At 42.8% G+C, this 25,883-nt stretch overlaps 5 protein-coding genes across 8 annotated transcripts; 3 read left to right on the forward strand and 2 right to left on the reverse strand.

Moving 5' to 3' along the window:
* Positions 1-3,465: 3,465 nt before the first annotated feature.
* On the forward strand, positions 3,466-9,873 carry LOC120455330 (dynein regulatory complex subunit 4). The gene is made up of 6 exons (XM_039641409.2): positions 3,466-4,952; positions 5,014-5,114; positions 6,220-6,262; positions 7,465-7,629; positions 7,691-7,994; positions 8,161-9,873. Exons 2-6 carry the CDS (start codon positions 5,112-5,114, stop codon positions 9,083-9,085), a joined length of 1,440 nt encoding a protein of 479 aa, XP_039497343.1. The 5' UTR covers positions 3,466-4,952; positions 5,014-5,111; the 3' UTR covers positions 9,086-9,873.
* A 1,243-nt stretch (positions 9,874-11,116) lies between these two features.
* On the reverse strand, positions 11,117-15,062 carry LOC120455323. Of its 4 annotated transcripts, none has more exons than XR_005616736.2 (7): positions 14,683-15,061; positions 13,313-14,343; positions 13,121-13,244; positions 12,875-13,065; positions 12,641-12,822; positions 12,117-12,558; positions 11,117-11,355 (listed from the first exon to the last, which is right to left on the reverse strand). XR_005616736.2 is itself a non-coding variant. In XM_039641400.2 (7 exons), the coding sequence occupies exons 1-6, from the start codon at positions 14,858-14,860 to the stop codon at positions 12,417-12,419; spliced, it is 1,848 nt and encodes a 615-aa protein (XP_039497334.1). In that variant the 5' UTR covers positions 14,861-15,062; the 3' UTR covers positions 11,117-11,355; positions 12,414-12,416. The 4 variants fall into 4 exon arrangements, 2 of the variants coding, with proteins under 2 accessions (XP_039497334.1, XP_043862469.1); XR_005616735.2 differs by having other exon boundaries at positions 11,117-12,047; XM_039641400.2 differs by having other exon boundaries at positions 12,414-12,558; positions 14,683-15,062.
* A 241-nt stretch (positions 15,063-15,303) lies between these two features.
* Positions 15,304-16,079, forward strand: LOC120455335 (mitochondrial import inner membrane translocase subunit Tim29). The gene has a single exon (XM_039641414.2). It carries the CDS (start codon positions 15,409-15,411, stop codon positions 15,982-15,984), a length of 576 nt encoding a protein of 191 aa, XP_039497348.1. The 5' UTR covers positions 15,304-15,408; the 3' UTR covers positions 15,985-16,079.
* On the reverse strand, positions 16,061-17,752 carry LOC120455331 (alanyl-tRNA editing protein Aarsd1-A). Its single transcript, XM_039641410.1, has 3 exons — positions 17,595-17,752; positions 16,766-17,532; positions 16,061-16,709 (listed from the first exon to the last, which is right to left on the reverse strand). The coding sequence occupies exons 1-3, from the start codon at positions 17,631-17,633 to the stop codon at positions 16,205-16,207; spliced, it is 1,311 nt and encodes a 436-aa protein (XP_039497344.1). The 5' UTR covers positions 17,634-17,752; the 3' UTR covers positions 16,061-16,204.
* Positions 17,753-19,183: 1,431 nt separating this feature from the next.
* On the forward strand, positions 19,184-24,182 carry LOC120455322 (sodium-dependent neutral amino acid transporter B(0)AT3). Its single transcript, XM_039641399.1, has 6 exons — positions 19,184-19,747; positions 19,931-20,238; positions 20,323-21,280; positions 21,342-21,545; positions 21,640-22,061; positions 22,134-24,182. The coding sequence occupies exons 1-6, from the start codon at positions 19,658-19,660 to the stop codon at positions 22,330-22,332; spliced, it is 2,181 nt and encodes a 726-aa protein (XP_039497333.1). The 5' UTR covers positions 19,184-19,657; the 3' UTR covers positions 22,333-24,182.
* The last annotated feature ends 1,701 nt before the right edge of the window (positions 24,183-25,883 follow it).

The following is a 25,883-nucleotide window of genomic DNA, read 5'->3' on the forward strand; positions in this document are numbered from 1 at the left end:
GCGAAAATTTGTAAAATTTTTTTTTTCGAAAATCAAAAAAGGAGGGATACACATACTTAGCTATGTTTATTAGCAGCACAAAACAGTCTTCATTTTAGCTGTCATTTTGACCAAGCTATGGCAAATATGCCGATTGAAAAAACATATTTAGATGTGCTACCGTTGTGCTCCGAGTAATAGTAATGTCCTAACATATTTGTTCAATTAAAACGCTATCAGTTCTTTTTAACAGTAATGAAAATATTTTGAAATTAGTTTATTTCGAAAATTGGTTGTTTTGCTTAGTTATACCCATTAATTTTTCAAAAACTTAGTCATTAAAAGCTTAGATAAATGCATTCGGCGCAATATAAAATATTTCTTTATTTAGCAACTCTTTTATTTTGAACACAGCTGCAGAAAACCAGTTATTTTGGTTTGTGTATAAAGCAAATGCTAAATTTGTATTGGAAGTTTGTAAAAAGGTCTTACATTTAATGCAAATCATAGTTATTAAATTGGACTCTACAAGCATCAGATCCATTAAAGGTTGTTCATATGCTAAGCGGGATATATCTCCCTTTATGGTACTGTACTTATATCAAAAAAAAAAATCGAATTACACAATAATATTATGTGCCATTATTAGCAGACCTAAATGCTGAACGAAAATAAATAAGATAAACTAGAGGAAATGTTATAGAATCCTGGAATCTTTCAACTTTTCAAATTCTGTATATAGTTTTGTTGTGACTAAAATCCATTTAAATGTGTAATACATAATTTTTCATTGCGTTGCTTTTACATTACTATTAGCCCATAAGCCTAAAATTGTATATAAGACAGCTCGTAAAGAAAAGTTAAAGCTAAAATAAACTGTATATAGCCAACGAGGATAAACTGTAATGTGTATTTAGGATGGATTTAAGGATCAATCAATGACGTTCACACAAAACAAAAAACTGAAGCTTAATCAAAGTTCTCTTGATAATCCCCCTGAAAAAATTGAGAGCCGCTCTATATAAACCAGCAGTAAACGCATAAAGTAAAGTATATCTTATATATAATAAATAAACAAGCATATATATACAAGACAAATTATATATATTATATGGTAAACGAACAAATTCTACAAATAAAGGACAAAAATATATTTATTAAAATTAATCAGAAAGTTTAAATTGCCAGGGTTTGGGTCGCATGTCAAAGTTTGATCCTAGGAGTTGTAAAAGCAGAATTTTGCATACGGCGAGAGACGTTCGAGGGGTTTTCCAGCTAACAACAGACAAGACAAGACCTCCGACCAGCTGCACCAACAACTTTTCCCTCATCCTATCTTTATCTATATTTAGTTGTACAAATCTGAATCTCTCACTCAGAGGCAGGATATCCGTTTCTGCGCCGAGCGGAAGTTGTTGTGAAAATAACACAGCAAATAACTTTTGCCACCGCAATGAGCACTGCACTCCACCCATCTTCCACCCATACTTCACCAACCTTCTGGATTAATTTTACGCCTACTCCTCGGCCCCTCCGAAAAATCCCACGAGCTTCCACACACCCAGGTTGCATCGACTGAGTTGACATTTATTGGACTTCTGCTACGAAAACGAAAACAATATGTAATAAACCATTTTCACGAGATTTGTACGACAATCACGACAAAAAATCAGTTACACGCCATCATCTCTAATTTAGGCAAAAAAAGGGACCGTTGGCTACCTTCTAGGATTTTTGTTCGCCTAGTACTTAAAATCGGGAATCTCTTCGATTTCTTGAAAATTTCAGCCGCCCGGATATTATTTTCGCTGCTAAATCGGCCAGTTTTTGGTTTCGCACACCAGGCGAACAGAAATCTCAGCAGGTGACGGCAGGTCCCAGCAGATATCATAGAACGAGACAACTAGCTTATACTTCCATGATGGCCATCCCTTTCATGCTTTCAGGCGCCCTCTAAGGAGAAATCCCGTTACTTTTCAACGGAACGCAGATCAGAGATGCTCAGTCACATTGTGCACTCGGTGCTTCACGCGTTTCTCACGAGATTTGCACGACAATCACGACATAAATAAAATATCCATGTGGTTGTTGGAAGCGTGACAAAAAATCAGTTACACGCGGGCATCTCTATTTTAGGCTAAAAAAGGGACCGTTGGCTACCTTCTAGGATTTTTGTTCGCCTAGTACTTAAAATCGGGAATCTCTTCGATTTCTTGAAAATTTCAGCCGCCCGGATATTATTTTCGCTGCTAAATCGGCCAGTTTTTGGTTTCGCACACCAGGCGAACAGAAATCTCAGCAGGTGACGGCAGGTCCCAGCAGATATCATAGAACGAGACAACTAGCTTATACTTCCATGATGGCCATCCCTTTCATGCTTTCAGGCGCCCTCTAAGGAGAAATCCCGTTACTTTTCAACGGAACGCAGATCAGAGATGCTCAGTCACATTGTGCACTCGGTGCTTCACGCGTTTCTCACGAGATTTGCACGACAATCACGACATAAATAAAATATCCATGTGGTTGTTGGAAGCGTGACAAAAAATCAGTTACACGCGGGCATCTCTATTTTAGGCTAAAAAAGGGACCGTTGGCTACCTTCTAGGATTTTTGTTCGCCTAGTACTTAAAATCGGGAATCTCTTCGATTTCTTGAAAATTTCAGCCGCCCGGATATTATTTTCGCTGCTAAATCGGCCAGTTTTTGGTTTCGCACACCAGGCGAACAGAAATCTCAGCAGGTGACGGCAGGTCCCAGCAGATATCATAGAACGAGACAACTAGCTTATACTTCCATGATGGCCATCCCTTTCATGCTTTCAGGCGCCCTCTAAGGAGAAATCCCGTTACTTTGCAACGGAACGCAGATCAGAGATGCTCAGTCACATTGTGCACTCGGTGCTTCACGTGTGTTGCACGAAATTTGCACGACAATCACGACATAAATAAAATACCCCATGTGGTTGTTGGGAGCGTGACAAGAAATCAGTTACATGCGAGCACCTCCATTTTACTTTGCAAAAGAACGCTAATCAGAGATGGGGAGTCGCATTGTTCTTGTGGCCGTGTCACGTCTTTGTTACGATATACACGAGATTCCTTAAGTTTGTTTGGATCGTGAGGAAGATTTGCAGAGACGCGACCATCTCTAAGCAAGTCGAAATTACGCTAATCAGCTGTTTGATTTTTGCTTCGCAATTTCGTTTGCATGTGACTTTTTGGGATATCAACGAGGGGTTTACAATTATTTTGTTATATTAATTATTTAGATTTATTATTTCTTTTTATCAGGATGAAAGAAAAATATAAGCATTGCCATGGATTTCTATCAGTACTTTTATAAACTTACCAAATTAAAAATTTCCATGATTTCGATGAGTTTAGCAGAGACAAATAAAACAATGTGTTTTTGAATTGTTTTCGCATTTTTAATTGGTTAATGTGTTATATTTATGTGCTTAGAATAGATACCGTAATGTTATTACACCGATTCTTTTCTTACTACTTGTTTACCAGTTCTGCTTCTTAAAGAATTCTTCTTAAAGCGCACACACCTCGGCGCTGATAAGCAAATTTTCTAATCATATTTTAAATACTTTCACTTTCAATCAGTGCTTTTTCAGCGGCTCCCCATTTTGCCGCCCCTTTAACCCTTGGCAGCCGTTACGGAACTCAATGGGCCATGACCGACCGCAGCCGTTGGCGAGAATAAAATGAAACAAAAATTATGCAGGGCAGATGGAGAAGTGTCTAAAAAGGGTTGAAGGTACACAGGAGGAAAATCCAGTCATTTAAAGGCATAGTTTGCAAAAAAGAAAACATGTTCGCCTTTTTATAAGTTGGATTGTATGTATTTTGTAAGTTTGCTTCGATTGTCAGGCTGTAACTTCAAGTCTTGGGTATAAACATTTTTGAGACACGTGGGATACAATCGTTTTTCTATCTGTAAGCCAGCCACAGCATCTTTGCTATCAAAAATTGACTTTTAATGAAAACAATTGAAAATTCTCGGTGTCTGTGTGCCGGGTCCCAAAATGTTTTCCCACGCGAAAGCCACGGGGTACTCGTCTCAACTGCCGACTGACTGCTCAACTGACCAAAACTGGCTGCGGTTATTAATTTCAATTAAAGCATTTAACCGGAGAGTCCACCGCCTTTTGTTTACCCAACCTGCCCCGCCCCCTAGCCGACATTAATTAAGGCGAGAAAGTGGCGGAGTTGCTAGGGAATTTCCAGGCCATAGGTGCTGTGTTATTCAACGGACTAATAAAGTTGATTCGAGCAAGATTTTCAGGACCATCAAGCAATGCTCAAAGGAGCCGAGGATCTGCCAGCTTCCTGATAATATCGTATTTCACGAAATCATCAAATTAGCCAGTAGTCAAGAGCAGAGACTGCAGTGCCACCAGCATTTAAAGTCCGCCCAGCAAACGGCAAATAAACAAACAGATGCAGGGAAAATTCCGAGGCAAAGAGCAGGGTAGAAAATTAAGGAAACGGGGCAGAGAAAATTGAAGAGACCATTTATAGGAAGCCGACAGCAGACGGCGATAAGAGAAAGAGTCTGGCTGGTCTGGCCTGGCTTTTCGGTTTTCGGTTTTCACTGGCTTGGGCAGCCAACTAATGTCAGACACTATATAAAGTACGCGGATGCTAACAGAAGTACATAGATTTAGTTTATGCTAGTTTAATGTATACCTGCATTTTGTGTTTATAATTATTTATGATAGTTTCCAGTACTTTACATATGTTTCGAATATTTTAGTACACTTTAATAAAATGTTTTTCGGCATCCAAAATCTCCCCCTAGTAACCCAGTTGATAACTGCAAAAGTTTCCCCAAATTTGTAATTTTTCCAGTTCAAACCTATTTGTCCCTGCCATAGAAAATAATTGAGAGAAGACTAAGCCGAAAAAACGAACGCTTCAACCTTTAACCTCTGCTTTCGGTTGCCCGGCGATACCAACACACACGTAAACACACGACACTCACACATTGCAAACTGCTTTATCGATAAGTTTGTTTGGTTTTAAGACGGCAGAACAGCAGAGACTCAGTTGGCAGGAAAGGCCAAAGTGAAGTGGTTCTCATTCTGAGCAGAGGAATCGTAAGAAAGAAGCACCGGCAGCAGTATGGTGAGCAATAAGTTGTTAAATCACATTAACAAAGCAGTGCACCCATGCGGCCGCCTTATGGCCGCACTGCTTGGCCAGCAGTTTCCGCCTCCTTTCGATTTCCGGTTCCACGCCCCGCTGCTCCTTTTAGTCTGAGCATTTTACAGATTTTTTCAGATGCACTGCAAGCGGCGCATTCAATTTTTCATGCCAAGCCAGGCTGTTGCTGCAAATACAAACTGCACTTTGCGAGTGGGCTACAGTGAAGCCTCGGCAAGGCCGTCCTGTTGGTCAAAATGCCAACGTTGGTGCTACGCATTCATTTCGATACAGCTAATAGTACTGCCTATATAAATACATATATAGGGAGAACTTACGAATTCTTTGCATCTAAGTTTTTAGTAATTATCCTTTTACTGAAGCTCCACTGTGTATTTATAGCAGTCAAGCAGGAGTCCTTTGCGCCTCCCGACTCTCCAACTCCTGCTGGTTGTCTATTTTCGATCATTTGTTTATGTATAGACCTGCCCCCAACATATATCCGCCCTTTTTTCCATCCGCTACATATTTATATATATACATATAAATATAAAAATATATATATTGCGCCTTTGGATATGCGAATGCGCGGTCGGCGACGGGCGCAGGCGGCTTCGAAAATTTTTGAATAATTTGCAGTCATAAAATATGCAATAAGCCAGCAGCCAACAGCCAACAGCTGTTGCGAAATTGTTTTGAAAGCCGCGCCATCACATTATTTAAAGCAACGATGGCAGTTGCCCGCTTTCTACGCCTTTCTCCGCCTTTCGCTGCCTTTCTCCCACGTGAAGGGAATCGAATTAAACGTTGTTAAAGGATTTAAAGTGCGAAAAATAGTGGCGAGCTGCAGACGACAATTGTATAGTCCCCCATTTCCATTTCCATTCTCCCGCTAGGAGAACTCTTTCAATTTGCATAGACAAATGTGGAAATTCTTTGGGGCAAGTTCAGCTGAGATTTCAACTTGAGATTCCTACTCGGCTGAGGTTCTGTAATTGAATTAAATAATTTGTTTTCTAATGTGTACAAGTTCTCGTCTAGGATCAAAATCAAATTAATAATTTTATTTAAACTTATTGTATTTCAGCCGCCAAAGGGGAAAAAGGGCAAAAAAGGCAAAAAATTGCCAGGTAAGTACGGCTCAAGTAAAATACACTTCAGCAAAGATTAATCAATTCCCAAATTTAACTAATGCGAACGTAACTTGAAGTACGATATCAGTTAATTGTTGCAAATTTCAGCCAGTGTCCTCTTTAAGGACACCGGCTGTTAAAGAGCCTCCACGAGTAGACAAACGGAACAGGGACGAGGACTGCCTGGCAATTCATTTTCGGAACATTAATGGCAGCAGGGTGCCGTGCCACTGGTTAGCTGGGTAGTTGGGTAGTTGAATATCTGGGCAGCTGGAATGGCGGACATTGGTCATTCAGGGCAATTTAAAAAGGCCAAGCAAAACAATTAGTAAATAACGATAATCTGCGTGAGGAGAGAAGCAGGCATAACCCTGCAGGCAGGCAAAAGAGGAGAAAGCAGCACCGAGGACAAGGAATTCCCGATGCAATTGCTCTGGCGCAGCCTTGCAGCCCGAAAATTTAAGGGGCAAAAATGGGGGGCCAAACTGTCCACTTAATTTGCACGAGTGAGCACACTGTAGTTCCCCAGACCCCCGATCTCCGACCTTCCTCCGCTCTCTAGAACATCTAACGCACATAATTGTTTCTATGCGTGCACTGCAAAAACACAAGAAAACTATTATACTAGTGTCGTAGTATTTCAGTTATATCATAGTTTTTTTGCCCTACACCTATCACGTTTATTCAATAGTTTAACTGCGCTGCGGAACTTTGTAGTTTGTACTAGAATGCAATGTCTTCGGACATTTTCCTCCGTGTGGCTTCTAGTTCGTCTCCTAGTAGTCCTGGTGGTCCTAGTAGCCCTTCCTAGGCCGAGTCCTGGCACCAGCCGGCCAACGTTGCCAATTACAGAAAACAATTACAACACGGTCTGCTGTTGGGCCACATATGCGGGCAGTGGCTAAGAAGAGGGGCGCTGCAGGGGTAAAAATGCCGAAAAGGGGGGAAAATGGGAGGTAGCCAGGCGTGCCGCTCTCATTAAATAGCCATAAGGGCGGACTCAACTTTCCACAGACCAACCTTTCACTAGCCCAATATTGAAAAATAACTAAGTCAAAAATCCGTTTGGTAATTTGCTTTAAAGGGTGTTCTTGGTTTTCACTCCATATCCTATAAATGACTTAGAATATTTTGCTAAACTTTCTTTTGTCCTGTAAAACACATATTGCTGACTGCAAACGTTTTCAAACCATTCATAGTGCTCATCGATGGCGTGGACACCTCGGCGATGACTCGCGACCAGCTGGAAGCTTTTGCCCTCCGGCTAAAAGCGGAAATGGATCGGGAGCGAGAGGAGCGTAACTACTTCCAGTTGGAGCGGGATAAGATCCGCACTTTTTGGGAGATCACGCGCCAGCAGCTGGGTGAGTGAATACCAGAGGATTTTTCCGTCTTCCCTTGCCTATACCTTTTATTTCTCTTTAGATGAGACCCGCTATGAGCTGCAGCAGAAGGACAAGGAGATCGAGGCCACACAGGATCTGGCGGATATCGACACCAAGCATGTGATGCAGCAGATGAAGCATCTGCAGTTCGAGAACCACAACCGGCTTGGTGAGGTTCGTGCTGAGGCGATGACCCAACTGAAGTTGGCGCAGGAGCACCATGTTCTGCAGGAGAACGAGCTTCAGAGGGACAAGCGCCAGTTGCGCCGGATGCTCCGCGAAAGAATGGAGATGAGCGAGATGCAGTTGCGACAAATGGAGGCTCACTTCAACGAGAAGCTGCTGTGTGTACCATCCTAAAAAGTTTATTTCCGGACTAACAGCCAAAATGTCCGTTTTTTTTTATATCTTGAATATGTCTCTTAAAAATCCCTGTTCTAAATGCTTATGGAAGCATTTTTATACGCCTAATTTTAACTATACAAGTTAATTGTTTTCGCATCTTTGCAGAGAGCAGCGCATCACCTTCGAACGCGAGCGCAAGGACAACGAGATGCTCCACGAGGAGAAAATGATCGAGCAGAAGGCCAAGCTGGACCTCTTCTACGGCACACAAATGTTCGAGGTAGAGGAGCGGAAGAACCAGCAGATAAAGGACCTGCAGGACCACCACGACCTGGCCTTCAACGACATGAAGAACTATTACAACGACATCACGCTGAACAATCTGGCGCTGATTGGCAGCATGAAGGAGCAGCTGGAGCATCTGCGCAAACAGGCGGAGAGATCTGACCGAATTGCCGCGGACACGGCAGCCGAGAACCGGCGACTGAAGGAGCCATTGGAGCATGCCAATATCCAGTTGAACGAGTATCGCCGCAAATTGGAGTTCTACGAGCGGGATAAGCAGCAATTAAGTCGCCTCAAGACGCGCAACACTCGGCTGGAAAAGAAGGTGAAGGGTCTTACTTGGGAGGCGGAAACTCTGATCCTGCGAAACGACTCTCTGGTGGCCGAACGGGAAGGACTCAAGGAGCGCTTCAACGACGTGATTGTGGAGCTGCAGCAGAAGACCGGGCTGAAGAATGTCCTACTGGAACGCAAGATCGCCGCTTTAATGCGCGAGGATGAGAAGCGCAGCATTGTCCTACACGAAACGATCGCCACATGCGCCCCCAATTTCGCCGAAAAGCTGACCAGCTTGGACGAACGGGTGGGCAACATCATCGATGAGAAGAACAAGATCATCCTTGACCTGCGCTATGAGGTAGCCAAGGCCCGCAAGGCCCACGACGATCTCCTGGAGACCTACGAGTGCAAGCTCAAGCAGTATGGTGTGCCCACCGACGAGCTGGGCTTCAAGCCCATTAGGGATCGGGACCAACAGCAGCTGTACGTGTGCGGTCCTGCGGGAATAATCACCGAGAATAAGTAGGATCTGCAGAAGAAAAACGTCGCATTCATAAGTCTGATCACAAACATATTTGGAGGTGGGAAAGACAAGGGTACTTGAACTCAAAACCAGAAGAAACTAATCTTGAACTCCAGACTTAAAACTCTAGAAGGAAGAAGGCAAAAAAACTATCGAATTATATTTTTAACAAATGAAAAAAAGCAATATCATGGATTAAAAGGAGAGGCAAGATGGAACTGATTTTATTTGATGATCATACAAAGAAAAGACTATAAAACGTAAATGGGGAATATATTAAACAACAAAACGAGGAGGAAAAGCCAATTAAGAATCCCGCCTTTGTAGGCACAGAAAATGTAAATTGCTAGTGCTGTTGAGAACTTTAAGAATTTATTCATTCTGTGCCTACCAGAAGTGTATTATTTAAATTCTCCTCAAAAATTATATGGAAGCAATAAAACTTATACCAACGAACTTTCAAATCTTTTTTTTTTGTTTCGCATTGTAGTACATTAGGTAAATTTAGATTGTCAGAATGTATAACGGATAGATGGATGATAGATGATCTTACTAGCTAGACATCCCACAAACCAAAAAATCAAATGCAAATGACCCAGTAAATGCGAATGGCAAGTGGTGTTCGAATCATTCAGAATTTATTCAACGTTAGCCTAGGGTAGTGTATAAGAAGTATGTATACGTTTATGTATATGCTTATAAAAACCTTCTGGAATACGTTAGCAAGGAGTTGAACATTTTGGAAATGCGCGTACAATCCGAATTTCGACTAACACTAAAGACAGAAAGAGATAAATTGATAGTGCGGGTCAGGGGCGAGAAAGAGAGAGTCAAAGTCGAGCCGTACATTACTGATGATGTGGTTTTTTTACTCAATGGATCTGTGGATCGTCGGGATCTTGCGTAACTCTTCAACGAAAAACTATAAGCAAAACAATAAAATCGATTTCGTTTTCGAAACTCTGCATTCTGAACGCTTCGTGGCTTTAGGCTAATTTTACTATATTCTGCTTCTGTATGGTAAGGTCTTCTCTTTAGTTTGTCAATTGATTTATTTTTGAAATAGATATCACATGATGTTTTGCTTCTTGTTTCTGTTTTACTACGGATTTAGTTCAATTCGTTTCGAGTCGATTTCAGTTTCAGTTTTAGTTTTGGTTTTATTTTTAGTTTCCTTTAAATTGATTTGATTTGATCAACAACAATAATTTTCTTTATTAAAATTTTCTCTAACTGAAATGTGTTTCCTTGGCTTTAGTTTTTTCTTTTACTTTTTACGGGTCTTAACTTTTCGGTGACTTTACTGTTTACAAAACTGTCTGGTTGCGTTTTTACATGAAATACACTTTACACTTAACTGAATTTGTATCTTTTGCAGTAACAATAACATTACAAAGGTGTTAAATCTAATAATACAAAAATATAGCAAATTTTTCAAATTGGAATTGGAGTATCTTACTCGGACCACAAAATTTGTCTGCTTAGGCCAATAGTAAACTTCTTGAATACTAAACTAAAATGGATGTAAAATTAATAATAAAAGAAGACCACCCACCAAGTAAGAAAAAAAATACTTTGGATTCCCTACTCATTTCACTGTGGTTGGTTTTGTTGTGTGTCTTTAAATTATTCTTATGGTCAAAACTCTTTCAAAGAGGTTAGAACTTAGCTTAAGTAACAATAAATTCAAATCAATGTGAGGACCAGGTCTTTCCTCAAAAATCTGTAGTGTATACATTCTGCGGTAGTCCGTAGATCCATACTTTGTCCTACCATCAACCTTACTCTGGATTTCCCACGGGCAGCGAGGGTTAGTTAGAATACATTATGTGTAATTGTGTTGGATTTTTGGAGTTCAATTGGTTGGTTGGCTCTGGCTCTGCAGTATCAGTTTCATTTTTAGTTTAGCTTTTGTTGTATAGGTACTTTTCGGTTACGCTCCTACTGATTTCGAGTTTACAAACTATATAAAATAACTTATAGCTGCCTGTTGCGGCTCATGTGCCGGCATATCTGTTTTTGTATTCAGTATTCAGTATTTAGTAGTTTGTAGTTTTGTATTTGTATTTATTTTGTTTAAATCAAAATCTAAAGCGATCACAACGGTTTACTTCACAGACGCGTGTGGAAACATTTGGTTAGAAATGTCCGTGGAAATATTTCCTATTTTCTTTTTTGTCCTTTCGATTTCCGGTTAGTTAATTTTCGTTTTCAATTGTCCTATTTTCAGTTGGCTTTTGGTTGCTTATCTTCCAAATTGGTTGCTTTGTTTTCTATACAAGTAAATGTAATTTAATTGTAATTTGAGTATAATTTCACTTAACTAATTTTAGTCAAATTGGTAGCGTTTGCTCGTCGTTTCGTTATTGTTCTCTATATGGTTTCGGTTCGGCATTTTTGCACAATCCTCATAAATATGTATACTGGTCAAGTGTATGGGGTGAATGTGTTTTGTGGGTCGTGGGTTGTGTATGGCACATTGGGAGTTTTGTTTTCTATTCGTTCAATCTGTTGCCTTGTACGCGTTTCAACTATTTAGCTAATTTAATTCGATTCTATTCGAGCACAACATAAATTTATAATCGATCTGAGGCTATAACTGGATTTGCTTAGTGATTGGTGATTATTGCTTTGACTTGGACTATTTTAAAGTTACGTTAGATTAATATTCAATACATAGGCCATACGATTAGTTTACATTTAACTTTAACTTTATCTAAATGCCATAAATTGTGTTTCAGTTCCAGTATTCAATTTTTGAAAAAGTCTAAACTAAAATGAAAGTTTTACTAACATTTTTGTTTGTAAGGCAATTTGTTTGTTGTTTTTGTCTGTATTTTGTTTTTGTTTTTTGTTTGTTGTTTGCGCTTGCGATTTCATTGAGATTGTTTTAAATCCAAATTGAATTTAGATTGAGTTCAGTTCAGTTGATTCAGTTTGATTTCAAAAAATTAATCCACCAAATCTAGTACAAATTACAAATACGAATACAAATGTCAATACACAAAACGAGCGATAAAAATATCTTACTAACCCGATTGCAATTCTGGATTCCGGGATGCAAATATTATCATTATTAATACGTAAGTATGAATGTAGCATTGAGTTGGCCTGGCTCTACAACGATTACGCACCAAGGGCCTATCTATATATGTTACACGAAAGCTATTCGAAACGGGAGTGAGAGGACCGAGCGCCCTAGCGTCTATGAAAGCGAGAGAGATGGCCGATGGCAACTAACCGATGGCCATCGTCCTTCAACAAATGGAACTGCTTTGTGCCTGCAGCTGTGCGATTAAATGGGTCGTCGGTTATTCGAAGTGCGGCTCACCGTCTAGTAGAACTTCCTGCGGACAAATGCGTTAATCAAACGCGGAGTGTGCTTATCGAGGCTGCACAACTCTAACAAGTTCTCGTTTCGTCCGCCGGAATACATCATGGAGCGTTGATGCTGCCGCAGGCTCACCACAATGAATCTGCGAAGGAAGAAGTGTTTAATCAATATCAACTATAATAACCAATGCGACAGATATCATGCTATTCTTCGCAAATACTCACTTAGCATTAGAGCTTCGCTTTTCGCGATACTTGTCCATTAGAGCAGCCAAGCTTTTCGAATTATTTTCCGGATTTCCTCGCGCGGCACCCGGCACCAGCACCAAAAACACGTCAAACGTGTTCTGCTCATCCAAAAGCGCCCTGGCCAGAATTCTATTCAGCGATTGCCTGACTTTGCCCACCTGCATCAAAGACGAATGGTTAAAACGTGGATCGATTGTGCAAAATGATTACCTTCTGATTTTCGCAACAGGCCGCGGCCTCTGAAACAGTCATCTCCTTTGTCCAGGGCAGCGTCTTCAACTCGCCACTGCGATCGTGCCAAAACTCCACCGTCACCTTGGGGTCGCTGCGGAAATAGCCAAAAGCCAATGCCACCAGGGCATCTAAGTATTTGAGCGAACGACATCGACCGGAAAGGTATTCTGGGGGTGTTCGATGTAATAATCTAAATAGTTAATGGGAAACAATTTCACTTACTGCCCAGATAGGTCTTCTCCAGATTAAGGGTAATGTGCAGTCGCCTACCGAGTGCCTTGTTCTGGCCAAAGGATATCTCGTAGACGCTGTGCAGGAAACTCGCCTTTTGCACCAAAGTTGGATACTGGAATTTACATTTAACATTATGGAGGAAAAAGCAACTAATTTGAAGGGCCTGGAACGCACACTCACCACCTTTTTGGGCTTCCTCAGACGCATATCCTCCAGCAGCAGACGTACGGGTGGAACATTGCCCGCCTTAAGCTTCTTCTCGTCCAGCAATTGCTCAGCAAAGGGGCGCACCTGGTGATGGAGTCGCGAGAGGCGTGGCCAACTTTGAAGGAGTTGCTCGTAGCTCATGCTTGGAATAAGGAACTTCGCCAGCCCGGGGACGTGAAGCAACTGCAATGGCACATGCTCCCAGCTCAGCGACAACTTCTTCACAATGGGAAGAGCTAGTCCGGGATCCGTTAGAAGTCGAAGCTTTACTACACCCTCAATGATGTCGCGAAAGCTGTTCAAGGGCGTTAAAAAATCGGGCCACTGCGAGAGCTCCTTTGGAGAAGATGAGAGCAGCCTTAAGGCAGCAATGATTTCCGGTCGAAAATTGGCATCCCGATAATGGCAGCGGTGCAGCAGATCGCGATGCGACGGCCAACGATTTCCATCGCCCACCGACCACATGTGGAGAAGGCGGTCAAGCGATTGCTTGCCATACCATTCGAGGACGGCCTTCCGCACCGTGCGATTGAAGGGCGTTTTACGTTCGAGCACCTTCTGGACTCGCTTGACCAGCTGGACGAACAGTAGGAGATCCAAATCGCTGGTGATCAGGTCGGCGAATCTATTGCGCACCAACTTTCGTTCCTTCTCGTCGTCGCACGTGGTAAGGAAAACAGCCAGGATGAGGAGCGGCTCGTCAGGTCGGGGAAGGTGCTCCGCATTCGGTCCGCTGCCCAAAACACTCGCCAAGCACTCGGCCATCTCGGCTTCGCTCACTTGGGCGCAGAGTTCCTTCAGCGATGCGAAGTTGTTCTCGACAGCAAGGTCCAGTGCGGGCGTGGCGTAGACGGGCTCGTCCGTGGAGCCAATAAAGCAGAAGCGGCGTAGCTTCTCAATTGCTGGGATGGATGAGATGGCAGTGCACTCGGCTTGGTTAAGTTCATCTTTCAATGGCTCAACCTTCTTCAATGGCTGATTGCTCGAGGGATCTATTTTCATAGCTGCAGATGATAACGAGAGGAAGATGGTACACTTGTTAATATACAAAGAAAGTTGTAAATGTTACTCGATATCTAACTAAACAATAAATAAAGCTGTGAATGTTTTTATTTTAACCACCACTGTGTTTCCGCAGGAATAGCAACATGTACCCATATTCACATTAACTAATTTTCGTATCACAGCTACAGGAGTTTAATACGCCTTTTAAATCTCCATTGCATTCGTTGAGCAAGTTGGCCAACCCTCGTGTATTGTGTTTCTATTAGTATGCCCACCACTGTGCATGCATGGGAATGAGCACATGTACCGTTTTGGAAGCAGAAGTGCGTCGTACTCACATTCCTTGGCTGCCAGCGAGTCCTTCCGCTCCGGCAGCTGCTCCTTGCCGTCCTGCTTCAGCGCTGCCGACTCTGCAGATCCCCCGGACTCCTTGGACACCACCACAGCCGAAGAAGATAGTCTCCGGGATGATGATCCCTTCGTTCCAAGGGAGCTTGATCCCTTGGCCTTTTTCATGGTAGCGATTTTTGCATATTACGCGTACGTCGCACCTTCTAGGGATTGGTTGGTGCTATATTCGCCGATTCGCCACGCCCTCTTTGTCTCGATGCGCCCACCTTGCCGCTTATACCCGTTCGTTTTGTGCTTTATTTAACCAGTTTTGTGCATCACTTGCACAGCGCACTGGCAGTTCGCGATGAAAACAATTATTTTGTATATTTGGCCATCGATAATTTGCCTGGAACTATCGATGCGAACAATCGCCATACCACCCCAAATTGAGATATCCGCGAAAGTAAAATGAATATGTATTAATTTACCAACTTGCAATTTGTATATTTACATAAAAATCCCTTACATCCTTACTTATTTGAGATTTAATAATTAAAACAAATTGCTTTCAACTTTTCGGGGGCTATCGATATAACACCATCGCGTCGATGACATTTTTGCGGCGCACAGTCACACTGAACAGCTGTTTTTTTGATTTGATAACACTAGCACTTCGATTCCACCTGGTTTTTCGGCTTTTTCCAAATTGATCACTGAAAACCCGCCAGGAGATGCAGTTCCTCCGTGTGGGTGGTCGTATAACGGCACTGCGTCAAAGATTCGCCGACAAGGTTCAGATGCCGGAGCGTTTCAAAGGCACATTCGTGGAGAAGTGGGTGCAGTACTGGAACGGCCTGGTCAGGGATTACACGGAGGTGGCGGTGGGCGTTGTACGGGAATCCTACACGAAGCCCAAAAAGGCGCTTCTCTATGGCACGGGCATGCTGTTCGTGTACCAAGCCGGTCTCAAGAATCCTGGCGAGGAGGCCTTTATGACTCTACTGAGGGGCGCCACAAATCGAATGATCACAGTGCCCGCAGAACTGCAGAATCCCGTGTCCGCCGACTATCTGCTGACCTTGGAGAGGGCGATCAATCAGAAGAAACTGCGTCTCCTTTCCCTGGGCATCTGCACCATCCTTTGGGTCGATCTGTACGACGAGGACGACTGCACCTATCCGGCCATCTGCGAGTATACAAACGTGGGCGTCTTCAACTTCCATGAACGGATCATCGACGTGGGATTTTGGAATCAATATTGGCGACTCAAATGGAAGATGCACAACTACGATGTGAACTACCTGTGATCCCACACCGTTAAGCTTTCGTTATCCTTAATACCATGTTTGCTGTTTAAGTCAATCGAGGGAATACCAATATATGTATGTTTTTAGTACTGGTACATGTGATTATTTCTTTCTCTTCGGCTTACGATATGACTTACTATTTGCTTTAAAAAAAGGCAATGTTTGTTTTCGAATTTTAGTAGTATACAAATATTGTATATTTGACCACTCCCAATTTACGTTATTCCTCTGTCTCCAGCTGAGCTCCGTTTGCAGGAGGGGCTTCGACGACCCTCTTTGGTTTGAACTGGGCCTCCAGCAGCTCTTGGCAGTCCTGCAGTCTAGCCAAGTTGTTGATCTTTCCCTGGAAACTGCCCTCATTGCCGTTTCCCTTGCCCTCGAGAATTTCCACGAACTGGGGACCAAGTTTCCCGACTATTTCTGCATCTCCGCGCAGCACCAGATGTCCCTTGGCACCGCTGCCAGCAGGAACGCCCTCGGAAACGGTAAGAAAGTAGAAGATGCCCTCGGGAGCCAACCGCAAAAATGTGTTAATAAAGTCCACCTCGATGCCGTCGCGTCGATGGAGAGAGAAATACTTCGGACGATCCTTTTTGGGCAGGTCGCCCAGACGCTCGGCTTCGGCGGTGGCGTAGTCTTTAAGCAGCTGCTGGAAATACTTCCGGCTGCCCTTCACATTTTGTTGTAGCTTCTGGACAAGTTCCAAGTGCTGGCCGGGCCCACCTCTGTGAAATGCAGATGATTAGCTACAGAGACTGGCCTTCATTCTTGGAGATCTCACTTTAATGCCTGGGTGAGCTGCTGCTCGCGCTGAAAGACCTCGCCAAGCTTTGCGAGAACCCTCTCGCCCACGACAAAGTGCACCAGAACATTTGTCTTGACCTTCTCGGCGTAAAGCAGCTTAATGCACTGCAGCTGGGAGAGATTCGTGACGTGGGTGCCGCAGCACATGTTGCTCTCAATGCCCTCAATTCGCACCACCCTGGCCAGACCCTCGTGATCCTTGGGCAGTCCCCTTGGTGCCCTGGCATCCTGGAACTCCTGCGCCACCTCGGGATCCATAAGAAGCACCGTAACTTCACGTCCCTCGCGAATTAGATCGTTGGCTTGCCGTTCGATGAGGTCCAGTGATTCGCGACTAATCAAATGAGGCGTACTCAATTGAATGTAGGAGACACTGGATCCAAGGGACCAGGAGGTGGTGTCGTACTTGAATTCCCTGTCGAACAAGGCGGTGATTAGATGCTGTCCTGAATGCTGTTGCATGTGATCCAGTCTTCTCTGGTAGTCTAGTGTTAGAAGAACTTCGGCATCCTGCTCGAAACTAGTTGAGGACTCCACAAAATGAACAGCCGTAGTGCCCTTTCTCTGGACATTCTTTACGGGAAATCCGCCTAAAGTTCCGTAATCACAGGGCTGACCACCGCCCTCGGGAAATAGAATCGTATCCTCGCAGATCACATTGAAACCCTTCAGTTTCTCGACCTTTCCACTGGGATCAGTCCAATCGATGGTGGCAAACTCGCTACTAACGATTTTCGTCTTGAACTGCCATAAATTGGGTCACAAATTATGTAATTAGGGACTTTGCGCTGCATTTGAGGGCTCACCTGCTTCAGGAAACTGTCCTCCTGGCACTTGAAGACCATCTTCCCCACGAATCTACGCAATTCCGCGTTCGCTTATCAAAATAATAAACAATTTATGAGAGGTATGCCGACAAGTGTTCATTAGGCGGCTGGTTCTGTGCCAGTTCAATCCAGAGATGGGCAAAAATTCACAGTGAAGAAGTCACAATATGGCTTTGAATTATATCACTTTTATCATGACAAAAAAAATCTTTTTATGCGTAATCCACTTTTTTTAATTAGAAGTTTGTATCTAAGTATGCATGTGTAGTTTTGAATATTTTTTCTATTACTTTTCGTCACTATGTGGATTGCAATCACTGCTGACAATAAGTTCATCGATAACACTTTCTTGAAAAACTCGTTAGATGAACAGAGTTCATTTTCGAAAACTCACTAACGCCTTTTGCTAACTGCATTTGGCTAAGTCAATTAGGTGGACATAACTGAAAATTAAGATAATTGATGTAGGGCCCATAATAGCTAATTTGGTAAACAAAAATTTGATTATTTTTCGTTTCATGTTTCTCCCTCTTTTGTTTACCATCTTCCCTCTCTCTTGGATTCGCGTGCCGCGTGCCGCGTCTGCGCTGCTCTTTTCTTTTTGCCTCCTTTCTCTCCCGTCGTCGCCTCCCCCGTTAACCGTTATCCTTTTCGTTCTGCCATTCGGCTATTACGTCCTTTGCTGCTCAACAGTTTCCTGCCAACGTCCCGTTACGACACAACGTTACGTTATCCCAATCAGAATCACGGGAAAGCGAAAGGAGCGACGGAATCGGCCTTTAAATAGGTTTTAATGCAACCACCTGCAACTGTTAATCCAAGGATAATCGACGAATAGCCCCGCGCCCTTCCCTTCGCCCTGTTGGACTCCTTGACTTCACTGTTTGTTTTAGTGCGACTTCAATTTTTCGCGAGTGCTTGCTTCGGTTATATAAGTCAGATTTCAACGAGCAACAAAAAAGTCAGTCTGAAAGGATATAACTCGCCTTTGAGGAGGGCACAAAAAAGTAAAGCTGCCAAAGTTTCCCAAAATCAGTATCCTTAAAAGCATGCTCATATAGAGTTATAAAGAATAGGGTCTCCATGGCAGCGATGTAAAATACTCCCATCGCCCTAAGAAACACAGCCTACACTAATTGCAGGTCCGAAAAGAAAGTGAATTCCATTAAGCTGCATTAGCAAGTGGGCGGCAAGTGTTCCAGGGGGCGGTGGGTGGTAAGGACTCACTTTGATTGATTTATTGTGTGGACCTAGTCGCGCAAACCACGCACATGTCCTGCTGTGTGTGGGTTTTTCTTTTTGCATGATTTGATTTATGGAAAGCACACGTTAAAAAATACGAACTATTGAATTTGATTATTTATTTAATGAGAACTGTCCTGTCATCCTCTTTTTTTGTTTTATCAACTTTATGTGTAACTGTATTGACTACTTTTGAGGAATCCATTAAGTAGCATATTTTCTTTATAAACGGTTAAGCTATTTCAAAGTTTAAATAAGTACAAAAAAATAAACAATGTCTACATTGGTTTATAAATAGGTTCTATATATTAGTTTTTAGAATTAAACTTTTTCACTGAATTCATTTTCCATATCAATTTTTCTCTGTGCATGCATGCTTAATACAATTATTAGTAATACTTATATCACTACAAAGAGCAGCCTGCGGCACTGCGATGGCGTCTACTACTAATGCACCGTTATCACCTGCAATTAAGCACTAACAAAAGCACCAAGCCGTAGAAAAAAACAATAAAACGCAGAAATAAGCTAAAAGTAAACTGAAAGTAAACAGCAAGGGGATAATAATGCGATTAATACAGACACGTGAAAAAGTATGCTACGAAAAATGTCCAGTGAGTTGCTAGTTACCTGAACGCAACACTAGGTGGCGCCGAGGAAAGTGAAATCAGAGGACATCGAGAATAGAGAAGCGGAAGCACGGACTTAGAACACTATTAGGCACCTACACACACCCGCACAGCACCCACTCGTATACCTAGAATACCCTGTCATAAATCGAATAATAATTAAACACAATCATGGCCAACACAGCTCAGCTATTGCGTCGCCAAAGCTCCCGGGATATAGTGCTCAAAAGCCAAAAGAGCATCGATCAGCTGGAATTGAGGGTAAGTCTAGAGGGCGACGCACAGATTATGTGGTATTCAGCGCAGAAAAAAGGTTAATTAAAGATTACCCGATTAATAAAATGTTTTAATTTAATACTTGAGAGTAACTCTGGGTATTTTGACTAATTTTTTTTTAAATTCCTCCTTTTTAGTGTGATTAATAAAATTAGTTAATTTTTCCAGGAACTCCGAGGTCGCCTGGTGACAAAGGAGCATGGCGTCAGCCACCACCACCACACATCACTGCACCACCAGCCGCTCTATGGGGCCACCAACCAGGGCTTCATGTCCGACGCCTTCGACGAGTCCTCGGAACTGGAACAGGATCCGCCGCCCTTCGGCTCCGAGGCGAGCACTTCGAAGGCCAAGGCCGAACTGGTGGCCATTGCGGCTGCCTCGTCGGATCAGCAGGACATCGTCGAGGGCGAGAAGGAGGGCGAGGAGAGGGAGAGCTGGGACAGCAAGATCATGTTCTTGCTGGCCACCATCGGGTATGTTTCATAGCCAAAGGCAATGTATTAATGCTTAGGTGTAACGCCAATAAATTACTTAACGTAACTTTTAACTCGCCACAGCTATGCCGTTGGCTTGGGAAATGTGTGGCGTTTTCCCTATTTGGCCCAAAAGAATGGCGGCGGTGCCTTCCTGGTGCCCTACTTCATAATGCTTTGCATCCAGGGCATACCGATCTTCTACCTGGAACTGGCAATTGGCCAGCGACTGCGAAAAGGAGCCATTGGCGTTTGGAGCCAAGTGTCGCCGTATCTAGGCGGCATCGGGATCTCATCGGCGGTGGTCAGCTACATAGTGGCGCTGTACTATAACACCATAATCGCCTGGTGCCTGATTTATCTGCTACACAGTTTCGAATCACCATTGCCCTGGGCGGACTGTCCGACGAGGTTGTATAAGAACTTTACCTACGACCATGAACCGGAGTGTGTGGCCTCCTCGCCGACGCAATTCTACTGGTATCGCACCACATTGCAGTGCTCGGAGAGTGTGGATTTGCCGGAGAACTTCAATTACCACATGGCCATTGCGCTAATCGTCTCCTGGTTTTTGGTCTACATCTGCATGGTCCAGGGCATCACGTCATCCGGCAAGATCGTCTATATGACGGCTATATTCCCGTATGTGGTGCTCATAATATTCTTTTTTCGAGGTATCACTCTCAAGGGAGCTGCAGATGGGGTAGCACACTTGTTTACCCCTCGATGGGAAACTCTATTGGACCCAGTTGTTTGGCTGGAGGCAGGCACCCAGATCTTTTTCTCGTTGGGACTGGCCTTTGGCGGTCTGATTGCCTTCAGTTCGTACAATCCGGCGAATAATAACTGCTACAGGGACGCCATACTTGTGTCGCTCACCAATTGTGGCACCTCCATGTTCGCCGGAGTGGTTGTCTTCTCTGTCATCGGGTTTAAGGCCACGGCGACCTTTGATCGATGCACCGAGGAACGGAATGGGTTGATGGCCCAGAACAAGACTCACAACCTGCCCGTCTGTGATCTCCAAACGGAACTGGCCAATGTGAGTTAACTTTTTTACACATGCACGCATATAATTATTATTATTATTATTATTATTTCAGAGTGCTTCAGGAACAGGATTGGCCTTCATCATCTTCACGGAGGCAATCAATCAGTTTCCGGGGGCCCAACTGTGGGCCGTTCTATTTTTCCTAATGCTCTTTACCCTGGGAATCGACTCGCAATTCGGGACTCTGGAGGGTGTGGTCACATCCCTGGTGGACATGAAGCTTTTTCCCAACCTGCCCAAGGAATATATTGTGGGGGTGAGCTATTCGTATACATTAGCCACTGCTTTACACTGATTTATTGACCCTTTCCTTCTGAAATTGATAATAATTAAAATCGTTTATTTTGCAGGCCCTCTGCTTTTCCTGCTGCACGATTTCCATGTGCTTCGCCAATGGGGCTGGCAGCTATATATTTCAGTTGATGGACAGTTTCGCAGGCAATTTCCCGCTGCTGATCATTGCGCTTTTCGAGTGCCTCTCGATCAGCTACATTTACGGGGTGCGCCGATTCTCGGACGACATTGAGATGATGACCGGATCGCGGCCGAATTTCTACTGGATGTTCTGCTGGAAGTACCTATCGCCCTGTGCAATGGTCACCATCCTGCTGGCCTCCTTTTATCAACTTCTGACCGAGGGCAGTAGTTATCCCGCCTGGATTGCATCCAAGGGTGCCACTGAGAGCATGGAGTGGCCCCACTGGTGCATCGTCGTGGCCTTCTTCCTGATACTCTCATCCATTCTGTGGATACCGATTGTGGCGGTGCTGCGGTAAGAAACCATGACGGATTTCCATGACCATTTCACACATACCCGGATATATATACATATTTTGTATTTCAGTCTATGCGGCATCAAGGTGGTGGAGGACTCGGACCCCGCCTGGTTTCCCGAGGCGGAGCTAAGGGAAGTCCACGGCATCGTGCCACATGAGCCAACCGAACTGGAGCGCAGCATTTTCTGCTTCAACATGGACGGCACGGAGGGCATGTGCTGCCCAAAGTACGGACTACCAGAAAAGTCGCTGGAAGAGGAGGAGTAGATACGGAGGATACCAGAAAAACAGAAAAAAAGTAGACAACAACGACAATAAAACCAGATGAATTCATAAGCGAAAGCAAACCGAAATAGATACGGATGAAATATATAATGAATCTCGATGTAAATATGGACAATAAGTAAGCACTCACCGATGTTAGGCGGCGTCGATATCAAAACACTCCTATATGGTCCTAAAGACTGTTTGAAGATAAAACGAAAAGAAAAAAAAGAAAATATGTAATGCAAAGCAACCACAACAAGGAAAATAGGAAAATAGCAATACTATATGTAGGTAAAACTCGACGCTGCATGCGCGGTTTCATTCAAGCAGAAAGCTATAGAAAAGCATAAAAAAAAGGCCGAAATCAATGAAAATATTTCCGCATAACTTCATTAGCATGTGGCCATATATATACGCGATTATTGTTTTCCATTGCCTTTCTTCTTTTTCGGGTTTGTTTTTTCGAAAAGGGCAGAGAGAGTGAAGAGTTGTTATATGGCCACCCCTATAGGGTCTACATATCCGATTTCGCTATCGAAGAGAAAACGTACAATTTGCCACAAACACCATTTGCTGACTATATACGATATATATATGATAACTATATTCGATAACTACGCTGTATTCTAGACTTAATTGTTTAATTTGACCATATCATGCGAGGGGCATCATAAAGGGGCACCACCTATAAGAGATATATGTTTAACTATAACTATAATGTAACTATACCAACCACAGTTCATTCTCTGTTGTGATCAGCTCGGCTTTCTGTGTTTACTCTGCTCGTGTAGGCGGAATCACGAAATCATATCACATCCGAAACTATGCTTAAAACTTAAAAACCACTTTAACGTCTCAGTGTTATAGGTCATTGAAGGGGGAGAGATATGTATATCGGACATGCGTTATGTTTTGCTCTAATCGAAAGTTATACGAATAAAATTACTTGTTGGTAGCCGTTATCATCGCCACACTCCATTGTACTTATGGCCTATAGGTATATCTGTAGTTATACATTTACATTACAAACAAACATTAACAAATCGCAAACGCAACCGTTCAAATAGGTGGAAAAGGAACCCTATAAAGATATATATATACATATACATATACATATACATAACTGGAGAAGGCAGCTTAAGGTTTAACGACTCATTATAGCATTGAAGAACTAATATTATACAAATTAAGGAATATAGTATAAATATATATATACATATATTTACGTGTTTCGAAATGCAGTTAATGGGCGCGTGAATTCGTTTTAAAACACAGTTCTGGACACTTCTGGGCATTTTTCAAATCGATCAAAATCCTCTTTAAAATAAATTCACTCCTCCATGTAGCAATTGATGGCATTGTATTATAAGTTCTACATTTCTTTATGGTATATTTCTACACATACATCAATATATTATACACATCTATTTAGATCGAAAGGAAAACATATATTATACATGTATTAAATGTTATTGATGTTGACAATAAAGGAACCCCTACGAAACGAGTTTTAAACCAAATCGAAAGAGATGAGATATATGGGCAATCTTCTACTACCCGCAGATAAAACACAGGTAGAACAACAGTTTGCGAAAATCCAAATGAATAGTAATATATTTACGATAAACAATACAAATCATATTACCAAAAAAATTCGATTATTATTACTAAATTGTTATCCTTATTTTCCCAGCTCCCAAGGGTCTTGTAATTGTTGTAAAATTCTCTCATTCGCATTGAGCACATGAAACTAACATATTGATAATTCAGTTTGTCATGTTTAACTTATGTTAAATTTGCAACTGATATGTAATAACAAAAATTGCAACTAAATGACAATAAATAAGAAAAACCAAGGTTCATATGGCATTTTAATTGGCTACGGCACAATTGGGATTTCCTTATGCTTTCCTGTTGTGTCTAATTTAAGCCCGTATTTTCGAATTCTCATAAACCTCTATTCACGTTTGAATAATCCTACGACTCCTTTACATATTCTGAATTTATAACAACTTCTCTTTATGATCAGTGAAGCTAGGCTTGTTTCTTTTCACTTACTACTAGTACACAGACAAAAAATGTAATTACATTGTTAAATGGAGATGATACAAGATATCAAAATGGAGCTTAAATCAATTTAAGTTATTTAAAAATACAGCTTAACAGCGGCGGCTAGTGTTAAGACATTTCCATTGGCAAGCAATTAAAAAGTGGCACTTCTTTCTCGCAGTGCAGCAAAGTGTGTGCGCATGTGCAACGGTAATCTGCATTGGCCAACGCCTGCAGCAGCCCTTGTGACTTCAGCGGAGCGCAACAGGCGGAAACAAACTGGCCAAGTGACCGGCCACTGTGCTGGGCGGAGCGGTACCTCTGCAACTGGGGGCGGTACGGGGGGCGGATGGCGGTATGCACAGACATACATACATAAGTAGTCGTCATCGTTGGACGTCTTGCTGCATGGAATTAGCGGTAAATTACAAGCTGCACTGCCTGTTGGTTGCATGTGGCTGCTGCACTCGTACTTTCAGCATACTGCAAGTGCAGCTTTACATTCCGTTGATTGCACACACAAATTCGAGGCGTCTTTCTTTCGGTTTTTCTTTCCTTTGCATAAACACTTTGGTATTAAATATAATTAAAAGCTGAAATCCATCGGCAATTGTTCAGCCAACTGAGCCGCTCTGAAGGAAAGTTGTTGTTTGTGTTTATATACATATTTTTTAGGCGGACATTTCTTGGCGACATCTCAGAGAAAACGAACAGTAGGAATCTATCAAAGTGTCCAAAACAGTTGTTCGTGATTTGTGGGCCTTGGAGTGGGATTCATTTTGATGACTAGATCGGGTCAACTTCTTAGCTTCTACAGGTTCTGAGGTTCCAAAGTAATGCGGACAGTTAGACGGACGGACGGTTTTCATATTTCTGGGTTCGAACTGGACCAATTTTATCTGCGAGCTGTTTTGATTGCCAGCGGAATCGGAATTCCTGCTCTCGAGTTGAAGTCTCAATCGCGGCATCGTCGCACCTGAGCCCCTAAAAACTGAAAACCAGTTTGAGGCCTTGCCACATTCCAGCCATCCAACTGCCACTGCCCACTGCCTGTGCCCCGCGCACTCTCGGTGCTCCACTGTGCAGCTGGGGCACCAAACAATTAACTTTGGCAACAAACGAGTACTGCGCCGCCAGCAACACCAGCAACAGCAGCAACAAGACCAGCTACAATAACAATAATAAAAGCGGCGGACAAGTGCCGACGTCGACAAAGGCAGCGACTGCGGCAGAGACAGTGGCAGCGGCAGCGGCAGCGCCGTCGACTGCGGCTGCGCATGCGCACGTAAACAAATTCTCAGCGCCGCATATTTGTTGCACTTTTCGTTGGGGTAATGTGACTTTGCCACTCATCTTGCCACTCACATGAACTATTTCAATTCGTTTTCAACCCATTTATTTGCATTTTACTGACGAAATCAATACATAAATATATAGCTAAAGCTTAATATAATTTAACAAATAATTAAGCAGATGTGTATTGTGGTCATAATATCTTAAAT

The sequence above is a fragment of the Drosophila santomea genome, chromosome X, assembly GCF_016746245.2.
Source record: "Drosophila santomea strain STO CAGO 1482 chromosome X, Prin_Dsan_1.1, whole genome shotgun sequence".
NCBI classification, from domain to species: Eukaryota; Metazoa; Arthropoda; class Insecta; order Diptera; family Drosophilidae; genus Drosophila; species Drosophila santomea.